Raw genomic sequence first — 21,154 nt, forward strand, 5'->3', positions numbered from 1 at the left:
AACAGATTTTGATAAGTTTTACAGCTACTTCATTATTATTTTCAAAATGAGACAAGAAAAAAGCTTAAGCCAGAAATTGAATGTTCATCTCTTGCCCCTACTTCAGCTCCATCCATTGTGTCTGAGCTTAGTTTCTTTTTTTGCGTTTCCGATGTCAAAAAGCACCTGAATTTATAAAAGCCTCTGGTAGCAGCAACATCACAACAACCAATTTCGATTCTACAGAGGAACCTGCCGCTCTGAAAAGAACTTCAACCGCACTAAAGTAAAGCAAAGGTTATGAAAGATGAAGTCTAATGAGCTGTATCAATAAGGTAACATAGGAGACAGACAACAAGTTCTTCATTCAAAAGCGGAATAATCCACAGCCATTGAGCTGTGCAGTGGTCACGAGAAATGCAGATGTGTATAAGAGCCAAGACATGCAGAAACTAACAGAGATTTTCTCAGTGGCGATTTGTTGGCTTGGTCAATAAGCATATCAAAGCGTACCTTCTGATCAAAGAAATAGAGTATTATCTGAACAAATGAATAAGGCAACTTTCAACCAACTTGTGCATGAAATGTAGTGTGTAACAGTTCTAAGAGAATGAAAACATCAATAATGAAATATCTGAAACAATTCCAATACAAAATTTTTGCTGAATTTCTCACTGCGCTTTCTCATTCTCTCATGATCTCTCCGACAGCGAGTTGACACACAAACCCGCCTCCCCTTACTCATTTGTTTCATTGCTCCGGATGAATATTTTTGGTGTTACAGGTCTTGAATTTCGCCGTGGGATTGCGTGTAACTTTACTAATTTCTGCAGATTTTGTAACTCACACCAAGTGTGCGCACAGAAAGCTGCCTCTCAGTACCAAATTGAGTTCTTTTTCGCTGCTCTTTGACCTTAAACAGTCAAATACACACAAAATAATGTCAAAATTCAGTTATGTTTTATGATATGTAAACATTTGAGAAAGAAAACGCATGTGTAACAGTATAATGGATCCATGCGTCAGGTCTTAAAGTGACAGCAGCCTAATATACCCTGCTGCCAAATTATGAGATAATATTAAAAATATCTATTTACTCATAGTTATTATTGCTGTTTGAGCTGCATGTGCTGAAGCGCTAAATGAACTCCGGTAAACTGATGCCCTTTGCTAGCGGGTTATTTAAATCAATGAGATCCTATATGAGATTAATCAGATATATAAAAAATAAAAAATATTACAAATTATATCTGCACAAAATGAAGAAAATGCACAAGTGAATTTGAACTAAGTTACGGGCTATTCAGAATGTGTAAGTCCTGCAATGGGTGCGCTCTTCCTGGAGCTACGCGATGAAACATGGCAACTAAACCCAAATAATTCACAATGTTACAAAGACACATTTGTTACAAGGCAGGTATGAATTGGATTGTGGTGCTAAAACGTGGCTACACAAATACAAATTTGGGATATGAAAAAAATGAAAAACTAAAATGGATTGTAAGAGGATATGAAAAACACAGTGAGTGTGTTAAGACTTTTGACATGAATAGTCATAAAAAACACCTGAGGTGCTTTGAGATAATCTGATGATTTTGGTTATGAGGGAATATAGGCTATGATGATACAAAGACAGAAAGGAGAGTTTCACACTGACAGAATCAAACACCAGCACAATTGACCTATCGGTAAACCCCGCCCCTCAAACGCAGATGAGCCAATGGCAGTTGAGTATCAGTTGCGCTGGGACCTGAACTCGGACATCTTTAGGTTTAGGGTTGGGCATCGAGAACCGGTTCCAACTTGGAACCGTTTAAAAAATAACGATGCCATTGGAATCGTTTAGAAATTTTGTTTTCGATTCCGATCATCGGTTCCAAACGCGCAAGTTCTCGGAAGTGCTTGCCGCGCCCGTTTGTTCTGTTGCAGCCATGGAGCACGGTAAGTGGCGCTCAAAAGTGTGGCTTTATTTCACAAAAAAAAAAAAAACCTGGGTCGGCACAGTGCAACACATGACAAACTTATTTCTTGCACGGGAGGATGCACTACAAATATGTGGTGTAGCTATAAATTAACGAGTGTAGCGTGTTTGAAATGCTGCGCAGGTCTGTCCCTCGGGCAACCCTGCGCTAACCAACGTTATTAACGGGATAGTTCACCCTGAAATGAAAATAAAGCCTTCTTTTACTTACCCTGATGTTGTCCCAGTGCCCTATGTCCTATGACATTTAAAATACTGTTCCTGCACGCGCTCCTTCCTATTATGGCAGTGAATGGCGATCAGCTAAAACATTACAAAAAGTAAACAAATGTATCACGCAACGATACAGGGAGACGCGCGCCATATGGAAAGTGTTCAGTGGGCACACTATAGGTTTTGCGAGAAAGAAACCGTATTATTCAGTCAAAACACTGAGCTCGGCCGTTATTCTGAGCGCGCTCCTCTGTGTACAGAGCCGTCAGCAGCCGCCGGCGCTCATGCCTACTATAATAACTCGCACTGTTGTCATTGCACCCACGATAAGCACACACACACACACACACACGCGCGCGCACCATTTTGAGAAATCAAGCTCAATAGAAAAAAACGCGATTCTCGTCTTTTCTATAACGTATATGATAAGAAATAATACTAATAATATAACCTCCTTAAGTGAATATTGTGTACCGGTTGTCATGACAATATTGCACGAGGCAACTGCGGCTTGGAGTGCGCACACACTGGAACACGCGCATTTGAACAACAGCTGGGTGAGTAAAAGATGGCTTTATTTTCATTTCAGGGTGAACTAACATTATCCCACCTCATCATAATCAGGTAAGTGATTGTAGTGTAAACCCCTTGACCAAATTGCGAATTGTGGTGAACAACAACGTTACTGAAATTATTTTCCCCCCTCGTAGATAAATGTAGCTATACGCAAATTGCCCACGCTAGTAGCAGTCCTAATGACTGCTGTTAATGCTATTGTTAAACCGGGACTCGGTGAGGAACTCCATTCACCTTTGCAGCAAAGCAAGTGAAAATGCCAGCGGAGAAAGTCCCAAAACTAAAACTCATTATTGAATCAAAATACAATTTTCCTCTGTGAAATGAGCCTGTGACATGTTGTGACTCCACCCCTCAAAGAATCGGAATCGAGAATCGAAAAGAACCGTAATCGAAACTAAGAATCGGAATCGGAATCAGAATCGTTCAAATCAAAACGATGCCCAACCCTATTTAGGTTTCAGCGCCATAGAGAAACATTGGAAAATCCGAAGCTCTCATGGTTTGATAGTGTTAATGCTACAAAAATGGTAAAATGATGTGTCTGGGGTACTGTAACCCTGATTCCAGGTATCCTGAGAGGATTTTATGGTTGGCATACTCTCATTAAGTTACGATTAAAGTTAGTGAGTCCCTGCTAACATACAAACTGTTCTCACGTCATGTAACGTTAACAGTGTAGTTCAAAAACACATAAACGAAGGTCTACATTTCAGTGCCTCTTGAATGCTCCTCGACGAGAAGGTGGTCCTTCTGTGTCACAGACTTTATTGTGGTTCATTGTCTAATTGTATTTTTTTATATTTCTGTGAGTTTAGATATACGTTTAATGTCTACATTATCTGTCTAACTAAGGAGGACTCCTATTTTGATTGGTATTATAGTCTACGGGTAGTGAAATGGAGAGCTCGCAGTTAATCAGAGTTGTTTTCAGATACAAAGTTTACAGTTTATTAGCACCCCCGAAAAGGCATTTGGTTGGTATATGTTTGTTTACTGTTAGTTGTATGAGTGTTTTGTATAATTTGCAGTGCATGTTAATGATAATGCAACGGAGAGAGAGAGAGAGAGAGAGAGAGTTTGTGAATGAGACGTTAATGCACACTTCTGCTTTGTTTGTTCAACTCTTACAGCGATTTTTTTGTAGTGAAAAACAATGTAATAAACTTCATAAACCATCAGTAAAGTTTGGCCATCATTCGGACAGGATCCGCTACATTCTGTGTCCAAAAACATCTTGGGATAAGGTTTTCACACTGGCAGCTGTCATTGTAAGACTGTTAGCAACTCTAGTTTGTTTGTCCGAGTTAGCAACAGTAACTAAGGGGGGCGGGGCTTACTGATAGGTCAATTACATCAAAGGAAGAGGTATAACTAAAGAACTTCCAATACCCTTAAAGACTTTGCTGTTTGTGTCGCTGAAGGGAGCCTTACTCTGAACTGGCTGCGTGTCAGGGTTGTAGAAGAACTTCTCGTTGCACATGTTGCCCTCACAGCAGCAGAAGAACACGTCTGGGTCCTCCTTCTTCTCCACACACTCAGTGCTTTAAGATAAAGAACAAGCAGAGCTGTAAGTCATCAACTGGTGTTCATTCTTTTTAACCACTGAAAGAATGAAAATTTTCAATATTTCATCCGTTCACCAAATAACATTACATACTGATCACATACAATTCATTTGATTAGTTAAATTTAATGTAATGTTTTTTTTTTTTAATTGTCAGCACTCTTTTTTGCTGAATCATAAAAATAATTTGTGCTGCAAGGTTTATTTGGAATTTGCTCAGGTTAGAGCAAACAAACGAATAAATGCACATGGGCGGAAAAATGCCTGTGCCAAAGAGATACTTTTTCAAATCTGGCAGCCCACATCAAAGCACAGCTCTCAGGTTGGCTTAAAGAAGATAAACAAAGCTTAGCAGCACACCAATAATCCTTAAGATACACACACAGGTGCAAATGAAAAAATAAGAGGGGAATGGATGACATTCCAGAGGCATTTAGTCAGAAAAGTGAGTCGGTTACTGTCTTGCGACGCACACGCGCCATTAAGAGGTCGCAAAACTTGCTCATCTACCTAAGAAATTGACATGGCAGAGAAAAAAAACAAAACATAAATCCTTCCAGCGAGGGAGGTAAACAGGTTCAGCAGCATGTTAGGACAGGAGAAGTGCAGCTGCCTTTGCACGCAATCAAAACACCTTCGTTCAGGAGAAGCACTTCCTGATCTGCCGGCAGTGCTACCTGTTACATAGGGGCAGATGCATTGATAAACCTGTTTTTAATATCTCCCCTTTTATGGCCGGAGGTTACAAGGTTCACAATCAAACCTCAACATAGAACCATGTTTACACTAGATATAAGCCGCGTTTCCACCGCAGGAACTTTCCCCAGGAACTAGGAACTTTGGGGTGGTACTCGGTGTGTTTCGACCGCAGGAACCAGGGTCTAAATGAAGTTCCGGGTAAATATTTCCCCCTCCTAACGGCCCTGCTCCCGAGGTAGTACTTTTTCAAAGTTCGGGAACTTTCGGGGGTGGGACTTGGGCGCTGAACATGCTGATTGGTTGAACTCAGGCAGCATTTTATTTCAACCAGCATTTTTAAAAGTCTTTTGCGAGGTTCGTTCTGCGTGCCGTTCAGTAATATCAGTCTTGCTCTTTCTGTCCGATGGCGCGCGTTCGTCTCAGCAATCGCACGATCAATGTCCGTAATAGCTGATAATAACATACGTTGTCTTATTTTAAATCTAGCTTTACGAGCTTTCAGAATACGCTTTAGTATCATCATACTTGTCTCTTTTCCGCAGTTTTGTTAATGACCTCTTTAGTAAAACAAAACATAACCAGCAACAGCAGCGCTGCTTGCATCTCCTACATTCTTGGTTGCAGATAGTGTCGCGCAAAAATTATTACTGTCCGTCGCTGACTGGGAGGAGCAGCCGAGCACAGTCCTACATCACCGGACTAATTTGCCTTATCTTCACGGTACTTTAGACCGCAGTGGAAACACAGACAGTAGCAGATCTGGGGGGAAAAAATGTCCTGTAAAAAAAGTTCCTGGTACAAATTGTTCTGGGTAATTTCGGTGGAAACGGGGCTTTTATCTGAAATACTGTGAAATCTTGAGAAGGAAGTATTTAGACCAAGTTAAACAATGCTTGAAATAATAATAAAAAAATAAAATACACTACTGTTCAAAAGTTTGGGGTCTGTAAGACGTTTTTGAAATAAGTTTCTAATGCTTACCATTGCTTACTAAATTGATTTGATCAAATATTAAAGTGTAATTTATTTATGCGATGGCAAAGCTGAATTTTCAGCAGCCATTACTACACTCTCCAGTGTCACTTCAGAAATCATTCTAATATGCTGATTTGGTGCTAAAGGAACATTTCTTATTATTATTAATGTCGAAAATGGTTGTGCTGCTATTTTTACATATTTCTTTCAGGATTCTTTGATAAATAAAAAGTTCAAAAGAACAGCATTTTTTAAATAGAAATCTTTTGCAACTTTATACATGTCTTCACTGTTACTGTACAATTTAATGCATCCTTGCTATATAATAAAAGTACTATTTCTTTAAAAATAAAAATCTTACTAAGCCCACATTTCTTAACCGTAGTGCCCCTCACAATACAACATTTTTACAAAATGACAATAATTGTAAAAATGCTGATGCAAAACAAGTGAAAAACTGCATGTGAGCAGCAAAAACCTCTCTAATACAGTTACAGCTTTTGGAACTTTGATATAGTCAAACATGAATGCTGATCGAAAGGGCAGTGCTGGAGGGTCTGACCACATCTAAGTGAAATCAAAACAGCCGCTCTTCAGAGGGGAAAGCTGTGCCATACGGTTAGCCCTGAACCTGACACTTAAAATTCTGCTGATTAATACTGATGGAGTCAAAAAGCCTCACAGACTGCTGGGTGATCAGTTTGATTCATTCTAACAAATAATTTACTAAATCCATCAGAGCGAGCACTGAATAAACATACAAGATTAACTTACTGAGGCGCAACTCATTTTCTCTTTCATTCATATTTAACTCAAAAAGATCCAATTAAAGTTTGTACTGTTAACGGTCAATACACCACATTATGATAGTGAATTCAAAAACGATGAAAATGGCTGCATTCAGTTTTTAATCAATATATTCATTTTAAAAACTACCGGCCAATTAATCAGAAATTGACTTTCCCCCCTTCACTTCAGTTATCTGTACCATCTTGGTTCCTTGGCAATGTCAAACAGTGATATAAACACTAGAGATTACCTGTCATAGCAGTTGACATCGTCAAGCCAGCAGCCTTGCTTTACTATTTCAACTGATCCTGACACATTTCTCCAAGTTGCGAAGCAATGAAGCCTCTTGTCCTTGTCTCCCACGCAAGACTCAATACCGCTGCGGTTACCTCGGTTCTCCAAGCTGGGGTTGTAGTTGTAGAGCACACACTCTTGTGTCTCTGAGCGGCCGAGAATGGCACCTGGAAAAAAACCACAGGGGAAGCTGGTTAAGACATGGACTGCCTGCAATGGAAACAAGACACCTGCTGCACTGATCTCTCAGAAGACTTTACACACAACACAAAGCGTAAAGCTCAAACCCTAACCATCAGTCACTGATTGGCAGCTGAATATCAATCAAAGATCACAGATATTGGAGGTTCATAACAGATGTACAACAATAACAATAACCCCAAAAATAACCCCCAAAAAAGTGAAATCCACAAATGGGACTCATGGGTTACCGTATGGTAAAAAAAAAAAGCAAGCAAAACACTAGCAAGTATTGCGGCTAACCAAAAAAACAAACGTAAAGGAGTGAGTGTGATTAACACAGAAGGGCCACTCTGAAACAGGATGTGGTGGAGGGCGGTTTCCCAACTTCTTCCTGAAACAACCGCAACTCAGATCATGTTTGAATATGGCACTGATGTGATGAGTGTTAAGAAATTATCCAAAACACACCCCATGTCATCCCCATCACTTAACAAACACAACAAAAATCTTAAAGGATTTCATGAACAAAATAGAGAGCAAATAGTGGATTGAGATTCTTACTTCACTTGCTAATCCTGATCAAAGACACTTGGGATCTCGTGCAAACTTGTACGACTATTTCTGTCTGGACGTTTACATAAGATGCGTTCTTGCACTCAAAAACATATACACGGAGCATAACAGAATACAACAGAAAGTCAGGTGTCAGGTGCAATCTTGCATCTATGGTGATTGCTGATAGCTTATGTTCATATATTGTGCCACAAGGAACAGTTTATGCTTTGGGCAAAGTTTTTGAGGACTGGTTGCACAGGTTTAGTGGCAGCATCACGTTGGATACATTTGAATGGAACACACTGTGCATAAAAGCAATGCAGTGATTACAAACTGCACTTTAGTATGTTCCAAAAATACATACACCACTTCTTACAGGAAAAGCAATTAATAATTAAGTATATGCATTCCACAACTACAGACAAGGCATCTTCAGTCCAACAATTCACATCAGTGTTTTTATTACTAAAATGACATGAAACCAGTGCTTCCCGTATCACTTTTTAGGAGCGGCACAGGAAAACAAGCAAATATTACATAAACTAAAACATACAGCTCTGGAAAAAATTAAGAAATCAATGTTAAGTGGTCTCTTAATTTGTAATGCTTTTCGAAATTAATGCTTTGCTTCTTTTACATGAATTAGACTCAATTGATCGCAGAGCAGACTGAATCATGGAATTGAATCACAGAAAACTCACTGGTTGTACACATGACAATGTATATTTAAACATATGTAGCAGGTTTTGTTTTAATGAAAAGTATTTCAAGAATACATTTTCGTTTTGTTTGTTTAAGTTTTTAACGCCATGGTAGCATCAGAGCTACTGTATTTACATGGCAAACACAAGGTCAATATCACAATCCATAACATTTTAATTATTATATAAAACATTTTAACTTGACATAAGATAGAAAATCTAAAATACAATTGGGGTGATACATTCTGAAATATTCCATGTAAACATATTTCTGAATGAAAGCATTTTCTAGTAGTATAATGAGAATTAGTCCAACAGAATACGCTCATTTCATTTATAAAAAAAACAAACAATAAAAACTTGTTGGGAAAAATTAGGTTTTGTTCCTGTTTATCACACCACAAAAACAATATCCTGAAGGAAAGGCGTAAATTATTTTGGTGGGAATTAATTTGCTAATTGCCCTTTAGTGGGGATAAATCCTCAGGATTTGTTCCAGAGACACAAGTTACCGTTATTGGGATTAGGAGGAAATCTGCAGGAATTACTGTCACATCCACATCAAGGCAGAAAAGAACGATGGTGCACAATACAGGCAATGATCAACAGAGGAAGAATCACATTTACTCATCTTAAATGACAAAAGGAGCACCCCAAATTGCTCCAATGCCTTGAGCATATGTTAGGAAACATCTAGAATAAATTAAAAACTAATTACAGGTTGTAAACATAAGGGAATTACTCACCTGCCCTCTCCACTAACAAGTAGATGGCTTAATAAATCTTTGACCTATATTCTACGACTGCTCTTCCTGACAACAGCCCTTGCCCCTCCGCTGAGCTGCTCTCGGTTTTTTAATATGAGACGCTGGGATACACAGACTCCTCTGAGTCAGCAGGGTTACACGAGGTAAAACAGGAGAGTGCACTGTAAATATATTTTAGCTGGTGGAAGAAGCAGCTTAAAAACATGGCCCATGAATGACAGCCAACGGTATGAATGAAAAGACCACATTAACCAGGTATGGTGGTTTTCTTACACAAAATAAACTTGACGACCGACACTTTGCCTGTACATTAGAAACAAGCTGCAATGTCTTTTGAAAGATTTTGTCTAGTAGAGGTGATCTTGTGCTTCACTGGAAGAACAACATCTTCCCATCCATACAAAGGTTCACATGATCAATGCTTGATTATTGCAGAATGCGAAATATTTCAGCATTTTACATAAACACTTTTCTGTTTTAAACTTGTTGTGCTGTGACAAATTACTTACTCTGCACACAGACTTTCCTTTTAGACACTAGCTGGGTTTACACAGACCCTAATAATCCATTTGTAATCGGACCACGTCCAAACCATGCTAACCGGAATGAATTGGCCAAATCCAATTGAAATGTCATTCAGATTTTAAGGGATGGTTTAAACCTGTTCTAAACCATTCGAAAGGACACGTAAACACTTGATCAGATTAAAAAAAAAAAAAACTGGAAAGGTCTGTGCATGTGCAATGACGTAGAAATGGCGTAATGATGTATGACAAGCTGTTGTTGTTGAATAGTGTGATAAATGACTTGTGTCATTCTAAAATTCTCATTCCAATTATTGTCTGTAAAGTGCTGCAGGAGAATAGCCTGACGTTTTCATACTCAGATTCTAGTCAGAATAAGAGTATGATACTGCTACATTGGGCTGTGATTATGGGGCATTTCAACCGAACCAGGAAAGAAAATGCCTCTGCACTCAATTGGATAGACCTACAACCAATCAGAGCAACGGAGTAAGTGACGCATGTTGAGCAACGCATAGTTGTCAACAGAACTCAACTGCATGCACACTGGAAGAAGTAGAAGAAGAAGATGAGTGTAAAGATCTTTGCCGGTGTCGTAAAAATAATTTAAGGATACACAGAGTTCTTACCAACACAATCATCATTTTTGAGATAAATAGTAAAGGTGAATGCACATAAGAACAAGTTCTCCGTTAAGTAAACAAATTCAACCCAAGCGCTCTTTGGTGATGTGGATGATTACGTTACTGTTGATCATCTGTCCATCATCGAATAAAGCCCGCCCTGACAATTTGATTGGTCCGAACAGCTCTGGTTCGAGCATAGTTGTTCCACAACGGATCAAGTCCAGAACGTACTTCCCGACCTCAAATGTTGTGGGCAGGGCTAAGTTCAGCTGGCATCCAGGCTAGCAGGAGACCAGTCCTTGCTTCAGACTCTCATCCACAGAGACCTTGTTTTTGCTTCTTGATAAATAGAAGCAGCAAGAGACAAAATTGAATGTGCTCATCATCTCCGAATCAGGACCCGAAAAAGATCAATATTAAGCTTGCTTTTTAAAACAAAGAAAAGAAGCGATGGCCGGATGATAATTAGTATGCGCCAACAGCGGGAAACTGTATATTCTTGTAGTGTGACCATTTCAAAAGATCAATTCCGATTTGAAGCTTGTGACATATAATCCATAAACCCGATCACTTTATTTTGCATACATGTAAACACGATGTTTGGATTCATCAATCGGAATGATTTCATTGTAAAAAGTGTCCATGTAAACATAGCTACTGCTTAAAGGGTTAGTTCACCCAAAAATGAAAATTCTGTCATTAATTACTCACCCTCATGTCGTTGGACACCCGTAAGTCCTCCGTTCATATTCGGAACACAAATGAAGATATTTTAGTTGAAAGCTGATGGCTGAGAAAGGCTTCAGACAGGCCTCCATTGGCATTCAGTACATTGACACTTCCAAGATCCATGAAAGGCACTTAAAACGTCGTTACAAAGTCTATCTCACCACAGTGGCTCTACAATAATCTTACGATGCGACGACAATAGTTTTTGTGCGCAAAACAAAAATCAAAATAACACCTTTATCCAACTTGTTCTCGACTTCCGCGTATGCCTCCACGACGCATGCGCGAGAATATGACGCAGATCCGGCGTTCGGACATATGACCCAGAAGCGATTTGTTTACGAGCAGAGGAAGACGCGCATGTCTAAGCTGTTGGATTCTACATTGATCGTGCTTTAGGTCTTGGCGTAGTGCTCAAAATGGGGCTTAAATGTGTATTTCATGGATTCCCGAACACCGGCGCTACGGCATCTGTTGGTTTGAGGGTGCTCGATTGCGCGACATGTTATTGGAATGTCTGAGAAATTACATTGACTTGATTGTCCGCGTTTGTCAGCGTGTCAGTGTGGTGTGAATTGGTCTTAAGTGTGCAACAATTCAGCGATAAAGAGAATTACCTTCACTACTTCCTAAATGAACAAACTCTTCAATGAACTCTTCAATTTATACACATCTACATGTTTATATTTTCAGAGGCCACATTAGACATGGAATAATGGCAGTACGACTGCATATAGAAACGATATGGTTCTGTTCTATTTATCAACACATGAACTATAAACACCAAATACCAACAAAAACTTGACCTCAACAAACAGGGAAGTATGTTATTTTGTGTTCACTGTCAAATGTTCATTCTTAGCTGTCTTGGTCCATGGACCATTAGAAAGAATTATGAACCATTTTAAACTATTTCTGCACACTGCAACAAATAAACTGCACATCATAAATGGCCTATTTGTTTTGCTAAATGTGATCTACAGGGCTGACTGCCCACACATTTGTATGTGATCAGACTGAATGTTTTTTTTTTCAGTCATTCCTATTGGTTGCTTCAGTAATGATGCAGTATCAGTGCTCAACTACCATACCTGTATGGAGCAAAAGACACACAGCGACTAGTTGTACTCATACAGTGCATCGGACACCAAGGGACCTCATTACATTTGGCATTAAAAAGTGAGTTGAGTAATCAGATTTATTGGTTTAAAACGCATAAAATCGTCCATGTAAACACACCCAAGTGCTTTTATGTGGTCTAGGACAATTGAATTGCAATCAGATAGCTATCCAATTACTTAAGATGCAGATTCATGGCAAGAGTAAATGGGACCCAAGCAGTGGAGGAGGGTGGCCTGAGGCGCTCTGTATCATGCCACCCTCACAACTGCCATTGCTGTGGTGTATGAAGTATGCCAATGCTTTAATTGCTATATGAATAGAGACGGCTGATGGCTTTATTTTGGCTGTCTGTTCTGGACTTGTACACAAACTGCATAGCAATAATTTTCCAATATGACATTTGTGTGGAAATATTATGACTGTAAACATGACATGAACACAGGCCAGAGACGGGTCACACTGAAGCAACCCTCTCCGCACACTTTAGCAGTAGAATAGAATATCTATTATGGAATACAATATATTTATAAATCAGCTTATCTTTGTAAAATGGCACAGCTTTTTACATGAAGATACATTCTTATGTGATATGATCTGAAAGTAGGGATGCACCGATCCACATTTTTTCACTTCCGATCCGATCCCGATACCTGAATTTGGATATCGGCCGATACCGATACTATTCCGATACCAGAGCTGTGTTTGCTTTAATATTATTATTATCATTATTGTTGATTTTATATGACGCTGACATAAACTCCACTCAACAGGCAAGTATGATATGAACATAATAGTGACCCAAATTATCACGGTTATCAATTTATATTTGAAAATCAACAAACAAAAAATAAATCAAGCAGCTCTAAGCACTTTTTTAAGCAAGATTCTGTGGGATTTCCTTCCTTATAATGGCCGTCGTCAATGGCAATGCATAATGCATAAATCTCTAATATTATATCTGTAAATATATTCAAGCAATATTCTCATCAGTGTTCTATCAGCTATGACACATTTAAATCTAGCATATTTTGTGTAAGAGCCCATACAGTATTCTAGTGAAATAAAGCATATATTTTCATATGATTTGACAGTTTATTTGATTAAATTTCAAAAATCCAAAAGGTGTGCATCATAACTAACACCTAGATGAACACTTTACAGTCAGTTTTATGTCATTCTCTTCAAATGCCATTTAAGTTAGAAACGTGTATAGCCTACCAATGTTGTATGTAACTTTAGAGACGGTCCCTAGATTCGCGAACGTCAAGCCAACCTAATGCCAGTCATATCAGATGCGCTGTGGTTCTGCTGGGTTTTGTTTGAAACTATTTTCGGTGCTGAAATATAACAAAAACTGTCAATCACTGTATGTTGAATGAATCTCCTGCGTACATCGCACGTTTATCTCTGCTTTGAGTGTAGATTTCAACGAGAGTGAGAGTCGCGCGCGCTCTGAACAAAACTCCGCTAATCTGAATGCCTCTGATTATTATATTCATAAGCTCAAAATAAACACGTGTGATTGGTTATAATGCGCAACGTGATTATAACAGATGGCTTTTGAGAAGACCATAATAAGTTCAAAGTGGCTGGTGTGAGTGTTACACAGCCGAAATACACGCAGATGGCGAATGTCAATGTCAAGCCCTGATTATTATCTCTTAAATGTCACCCTAGTCTTGTCTGCTTTTTTAAATGTTTGATTGCTTTCGTTGTGTTGTACGACGCGAGGGAGCTTCCACCTCTCTGAATTACGGTTTTGCAAACATTGTCTTGCTCTGCGATGTTTCCAGTGTGAAGTATTTCCACACAGCTGACATGTTGGCTAGCCACAATGCTGCTCAATGCTATCCTGCTGCAAACTGCGGAATGGATTTCTTGAGTGGGGCGTGTCTCATAACTCTGTGTCTCATTGAGCCGCGCCTCCGTTCAGGAAATCCATTCCATAGTGTGCAGCCAGCTAGCAGACAAGCCGGTGGGAATCACTTTTGGAAAGCGCAGACGTGGCTCATGGGTATCGGATTTCTCCGCAGGTTGGATCGGGAAAATCCGATACGTGAATTAAGCTGGTATCGGTCCCGATACCGATACTGGATCGGATCGGCCCCATCCCTATCTGAAAGCAAAACAACCCCCAAAAAATCTGACAATAAAACGGGGTAACCATGTATGAAAGTCAGACCATGCTGTTTTCGCTTTAAATCTTGAAATAATACAATCTAAATTTAAATAAAAAAAACAACTGCTCATACTAAATGCAGAATCTTTATTTGGATTGTGATTAAAATGCAGTGGTTGCCTCTAATTTCAAATGGCTACATATCTTTTTTGTTTAAGGCCAGTTTGGACCGTAAAAGAGCGAATAAAAAACAAATAATTTTTCTACCTCTAGAAATATCTGGACTTCAAACCATCTACTAATGGGAAAAAAATGGGAATTGGAAATCTGATTCCAAATATTATATTTGTCCTGTTCTGACCACATTCAAATACTCATTTGACTGAGATATTCAAAGACTGATTTGCAATGCCACTGTAAACACAGAATTAGAGTCTGTGTCCACTGTACTGTAAGCCCTTTTTAAACATTCCAAACCTTTATAGAACAAAATAGAATATAAAATTATGAATATAATGCATAAATAAATGTGAAATATTGCATATAAATGCTGAACTTTAGTTATAAACCGTCTCAAATAAATCAAAAAAAAAAAAAAGGTGTTTAAAAAAAAAATTTCCCCAGCATAATAGGAAATCTTAGGATGTGCTCCAATTGAGAGGCACAGACAAAATCCCTCTCAGGCAGTGTGAGATCTTGCACTTTACCTTTACAAACAGACTTCCTGGCATTCATGTCTCTAAAGTTCCTTCCAAGAAATGTTCAAACCCGGATACTAATAGAATGAAGCAAATATTTGAGGAATTGTTGCACATTTTAAAATGAAAACTTCCCCAGATTCAACAAGCTAGGCCCTGTTTACACCTGGTATCAAGATGCGTTTTGGTCGATGGGATCATAAGTAGAGGTCGACCGATTCATCAGTTTTGTCGATTAATCGGCACCGATAGCTGATTGGTGGAACAATTGGTTATCGGCAAAAAAATCCACACCGATAGTTTTTCAGGGGTTGCGTCCGTTGCTGGAGCAGCTGAGACGGGTGCGCTGTTATTACACAGTACAAGAGCGTTGAGAACGGTCTGCTGGCATTATATAGCACGAGAGCGGCCTGTAGAGGCGAAATAAAAACTCACTGATGCCTTGTGTTGTTTACATTAGCACGTGAGGCTGTGGGCTGCACAGAGAGCGCTGACACATCAGAGGCGCGTTTAAAACACAGGCAGCGAAACGGTATGAATACAGAACACTACAGTACTTGTTGCCAAATCATTATAAAGTTATTAATTTCTTGACTAGATGCTGCATTGGCAGGTAAAGATCAGCAGTGTGTATGTTTGTCAACGAGGCTGAGAGGACGCTAACATTAGCAGTACCTCAAGCAGTTAAAACAATGTGATAAAAACACACGCAAGTCCGACCCAAATGTTGCACATATAAAATTAGTGATGTAAGAAAGCAAACTGTATCGTCATGCTGCCAACAGAATTATAAACAAAGCAGAAGCGCATTCGTTAATTTATTAGATAATCTCCTTCTAAAAAAGCAGACTGGTTGGATTTGTATGAAATGGTAACACTGTACAATAAGGTTCCATTTGTAACATTAACTAAGGATAATAAATGCTGTGGAAGTATTGTTCATGTTAGTATGTTAATTTCAACATTAAATAGTTTGAATTTGTATCTGTTAACCTTGGTTAATGCACTATGATCTAACATGAAGGTACAATTGTATTGCTCATATTAATACATGCTGTAAAAATGCATGCATAATGCATTAGGGATGGGTCGCGATTTTCGAATATACGATAAGTTGATTTAAATATAGAATATTGAATAGTTTGTGCGATTATAGTCCCCCAAAAAATCCCCATGTTTTCGGTGCTGATGTGGTGGTGACGAGTGTTCATGTAACCAGAGGGAGGCGCTGCCAATAACGCACCTAAAAGTTGTCAGTCAGCTCTCAGGGTGTTTTATACTGGGCACATTTGCTGCGGTCCGAGCCGGATTCTTCCCTGCGCCTCCGCAGCGTTGGTCTGGTTTCACACTCAACTTGAACCCTTGTGCGTTTGCGTTCATCTTACGTCATCACAAACGTGCACGGGCATGATAGAAAACAGAACGCGGGTCAAATATATTGGGCTTTTTCAAATTGATTTGGTGCTATTATGTGCAGCTGAGTAAATGACACTTGGGTTTACCGTATATGTGTCGCTTGAATCCTGATTTGCTGCTTGAAAACAGACTCTTTTGAGGAGAAATTGAATTGCCATTCATTTGCTGCCCTGATTGCACTCTATGCGCGAATACACTGCAGGCTCGCTCTCAAGATCGTATCCAAGGTAATTCATCAACACTATCATCACTTACATGTATGTTATTGAACTAATGACATTGTAATCGGCTAAAACGCATGCGCTGATTACTTTTCTTCCTGAACAAGTGCGCACCCGAGTGTTGTTTTCACATTCACGTGAGTCGTGGCACAGTTCGAGTGGAACCGAACTCCGGTTGTGTGTTCTCGGGTTCGGAATGAAAGCTTTCACATTAGCTATTTTTCATGCGAACTGTGCCCTATTTCGAACTAAACTGGAGAGTAAAAACGCCCTGAGACAACAGAAGAAGAACACATCGTCTCACGTACACACTGTAGACTTGTGGCATTTAACGGTTACGGTAACTTTGGGCGATGTCAAATAACAGTCATATGTTTCAGCATGTTACAATAATGATATAGCTTGAGTTGATATAGCCTATTCCCTAATTAATTAAACAGTTTGTTATCATACAGATTGAGAGCGTGAATGGTCTCTCTCCCTCTCTCTCTGTTTATATGTGTGTAGCCTTTACATGCGTGCATGCGGGGGAGGAGTTGCGATTTTCGAATAAAATCGAATAATTCCCAGCGATCATCGAATATTATTTTTGCTTGAAATGCCCCTCCCTATAATGCATATAGTTCATGTAAGCATAGGGACTTGCATAGTGTTATGAATTGTACATGCATGTTTCTAGGTTATTGCTAAAGAAACAAATTTGACCTGTAATAATTTAATGTTTAAATTATTTTCTGAAGAATTTGTTCTGTTAGAACGTCTCATTTTAATATTCATATTTATATGTTTTTAATTTAAATTGTATTTAAAATTTAGTCTTTTTATTTCTTGTTATAAAGTTCAGCACTGTTTTACTTATTAGATTAGATTAGATTCAACTTTATTGTCATTACACAAGTACAAGTACAAGGCAACGAAATGCAGTTTAGGTCTAACCAGAAGTGCAATAGCAGCAAGTGCAGGATATACAATGGATGCGTAAGTGCAGGACATGGATATGTACTGAATATGTATAAATATGTATAAATAGAGAGACGTTATTACTATAAACAGAACTGAATTTACAGGTGAATATGTACAGTGAATAAATATACAGATGGCTATTACTATAAACAGAATTTACAGGTGAATATGTACTATGAATACAATATACAGATGGCTATTACTATAAACAGAATTTTACAGATAGAGGTATACAATAATATGTTAGGCTAATATGAGGAATAGCAGTGGATTAGGGTAGTGCAATAAATTATGGACAGAGCTATCCGGAAAAAAAGTGTAAAGTGCAGTGGAAAGTGGTTGCATATTACATTTAGAAGTACAGTGCAAAAATGCAAATGTAAACATTGGTACTATAAATACAGTCGGCAGTGCAAATGAGCATAATCCAGTTAAGATATGGCAGTGTAAGATGCATATGTAAACAGTTGTTACTGTGATAAACAGTCGGTAGTGCAAATAACAAAGTGAAGGAAGATGTGAGGTAGGAGAGTTATCAGTTTATGAGGGAAGTGGATCAACGGGGGTTTGAGTTCAATAAAGAGACAGCTCTGGGGAAAAAACTGTTCTTTAGTCTGCTGGTCCTGGTCCGGTGGATCCTGAAACGCCTGCCGGAGGGCAGGAGAGAAAACAGTCTGTGGGCTGGGTGAGAGGAGTCCTTGAGGATGCTGCGAGCTCGATGCAGACAGCGTTTCCTCTGGATGTGTTCGATGGCAGGCAGTGGAGTCCCTGTGATGCGCTGGGCAGTTTTCACCACCCGCTGCAGTGCCTTGCGCTCCGCAACAGAGCAGCTCCCATACCACACTGCCACACAGTTGGTCAGGATGCTTTCTATTGCGCAGCGGTAGAAGTTCACCAGGATAGCCGAGGAGAGCTGATTCTTCCTCAGTGTCCTCAGGAAGAAGAGGCGCTGGTGAGCCTTCTTGACCAGGCTGGAGGTGTTGGTCGTCCACGACATGTCCGCCGAGATGTGGATCCCCAGGAACTTGAAACTGGAGACACGTTCAACAGCCATTCCATTGATGTGGATGGTGTCGTGTGTGCCTCTTGACTCTTTCCTGAAGTCCACGATGAGCTCCTTCGTTTTGGTGGTGTTGAGGAGCAGGTTATTATCAGCGCACCATGTGGCCAGGTGCTGGATCTCTTCCCTGTAGGCAGTCTCATCGTTGTTGCTGATGAGCCCGATCACCGTAGTGTCGTCCGCAAACTTGACGATAGAATTAGATCCATACACAGGCTTGCAGTCGGCGGTGAAGAGGGAGTAGAGAAACGGGCTTAGCACACAGCCCTGTGGTACGCCAGTGTTGAGTGTGATGGATGTGGAGCAGGTGAATCCTGAACGAACATTCTGGGGTCTGTCAGTTAGGAAGTCCAAAATCCAGTTACACATTGAAGTGTTGATGCCCAGGTCTCCAAGTTTAGCTATTAACTTGGATGGGATTACAGTGTTGAATGCGGAGCTGAAGTCAACAAACAGCATGCGTGCATACGTGTTCTTATGGTCCAGATGGGTGAGCACAGAGTGCAGTGCCATGGAAACGGCATCCTCTGTGCTCCTATTGCTGCGGTAGGCAAACTGGTGTGAGTCCAATGTGGATGGTAGAGAGTCTTTTAGGTGTTCCAGGACCAGCCGCTCAAAGCACTTCATAACGATGGGTGTGAGTGCTACAGGGCGGTAGTCATTAGGGCACCTCGGGTTAGAGTGTTTTGGCACTGGCACAATGGAAGTGCGTTTAAAGCATGATGGTACAGCTGCTTGGGCAAGAGACAGGTTGAAAATGTCTGTAAAAACCCCAGCGAGCTGCTCCGCACATGCCCTGAGCACACGTCCAGGGATGTTGTCTGGTCCAGCAGCCTTGTGTGCGCTGATCCGGCTCAGTGCCTTGCAGACATCTGTGGAGGAGAGTGTGATTGGTGGGTGGTCAGCTGAGGGTTTGAGCTTGGTGGCAGTTTCTCTGTTGTCTCTTTCAAAACGAGCATAAAAGTAATTTAGCTCGTTCAGGAAGTTGACATCAGTGGCTGCGGGGGTGGAGTGGGGGGGTTTGTAGTCACTGGTGGCCTGGATGCCCTGCCACATGCGTCGAGGGTCAGAGTTGGAAAAGTGACCCTCTATCTTTAGCTTGTAGCAGTGCTTGGCCTTTTTGATGCCCCTCTTCAGGTTAGCTCTGGATGTACTGTAGGCTTGTGCATCACCTGATCTGAAGGCAGTATTGCGTGACTTCAGCAGGAGTCGAACTTCCCTGTTCATCCAAGGCTTCTGATTAGGGTATGTGGTGATCTGTTTCTGGGTTGTAACACTGTCGATGGTGGTATTGATATGATCCAATACAGAGGAAGTGAATGAGTCAATGTCCGTGTGAGCGCCACTGGTGGCTTGAGAAGCAAACATACTCCAGTCTGTGTTTAGAAACCTTTCCTGGAGTGTGGAGTCTGCCCCCGCAGGCCACACCTTGATGGTCTTTACTGATGGCTTCACACGGTTGATGAGGGGTGAATATTTGGGTGATAGAAACAAAGAGAGGTGGTCTGACTGTCCCAGGTGGGGGAGGGGTGTCGCAACGTAAGCTCCAGCCATGTTTGTATATACATGGTCTAAGGTTTTGTTTCCTCTGGTGTGGCAGGAAACATGCTGGTGAAACTTGGGTAGCACTGACTTTAGGTTTGAATGATTAAAGTCACCTGCAACAATAAACGCAGCTTCCGGGTGATCAGTCTGTTGTTTACTGATGGCTGCGTGAAGTTCTTTCATAGCAAGCTTGGCATCAGCATCCGGGGGAATATAGGCTGCAGTGATAATAGTGGAGGTGAACTCCCGCGGTAGATAAAACGGTCTACATTTAACCATGAGAAACTCCAGGTTAGCTGAACAATGACTCCCAACAATAGCAGAGTTTGTGCACCAAGCTTTGTTAATATAAATGCACAATCCACCCCCTCTGCTCTTCCCGGAGCCATCTAGTGTTCTATCCGCCCGGAGTGTGTGGCGTCCCGCTAGCTCAATAGCGGTGTCCGGTATTCCTCTGTTTAACCAGGTTTCAGTGAAGATTAGGACGTTACAGTTCAAAAGTTTCTTACTGTGTGTAATGCTGAGTCGAATCTCCTCCATTTTGTTCACTAGCGATCGTACATTGGCAAGGAAAATGCTGGGTAAAGAGAGCCGGTAAGGAGTTAGCCTTAGCTTAGCTCTTAGACCTCCACGCTTACCCCGTCTTTGTTTACGATCACAGCGCCGCCTTCTAGCACTTCCGCCCGGCCGGGCAGAGCGCATCGCCTCGGGCGTCCTAGCGATCTCAGGAAGGAGTTGAAGATTGTCCATAAAACTGTCGGAAATTCGCAAACCAATATCCAAAAGCTCACAACGGGTGTACGATGTAAAAGCACAACTGTTCTGTACGAACAGACCCGAGATGAACAAGAA

The 21,154-nt window shown here is 40.5% G+C and overlaps 1 protein-coding gene across 2 annotated transcripts in view; it reads right to left on the reverse strand.

The window, feature by feature from the left end:
• Positions 1 to 21,154, reverse strand: part of acvr2aa (activin A receptor type 2Aa) — a 61,823-nt gene that overhangs the window by 23,783 nt on the left and 16,886 nt on the right. The window contains exons 2-3 of one of the 2 annotated variants that reach the window (XM_079820841.1): positions 7,030 to 7,240; positions 4,184 to 4,293 (exon numbers count right to left, since the gene is read on the reverse strand). In XM_079820841.1, coding sequence (XP_079676967.1) covers positions 4,184 to 4,293; positions 7,030 to 7,240 — 321 coding nt within the window. Of the gene's footprint in view, positions 1 to 4,141; positions 4,294 to 7,029; positions 7,241 to 21,154 lie in introns of both variants that reach the window. The other variant, XM_079820840.1, reaches the window with a different exon arrangement.

Source organism: Gobio gobio (genome assembly GCF_949357685.1).
Source record: "Gobio gobio genome assembly, chromosome: 7".
NCBI lineage: Eukaryota > Metazoa > Chordata > Actinopteri > Cypriniformes > Gobionidae > Gobio > Gobio gobio.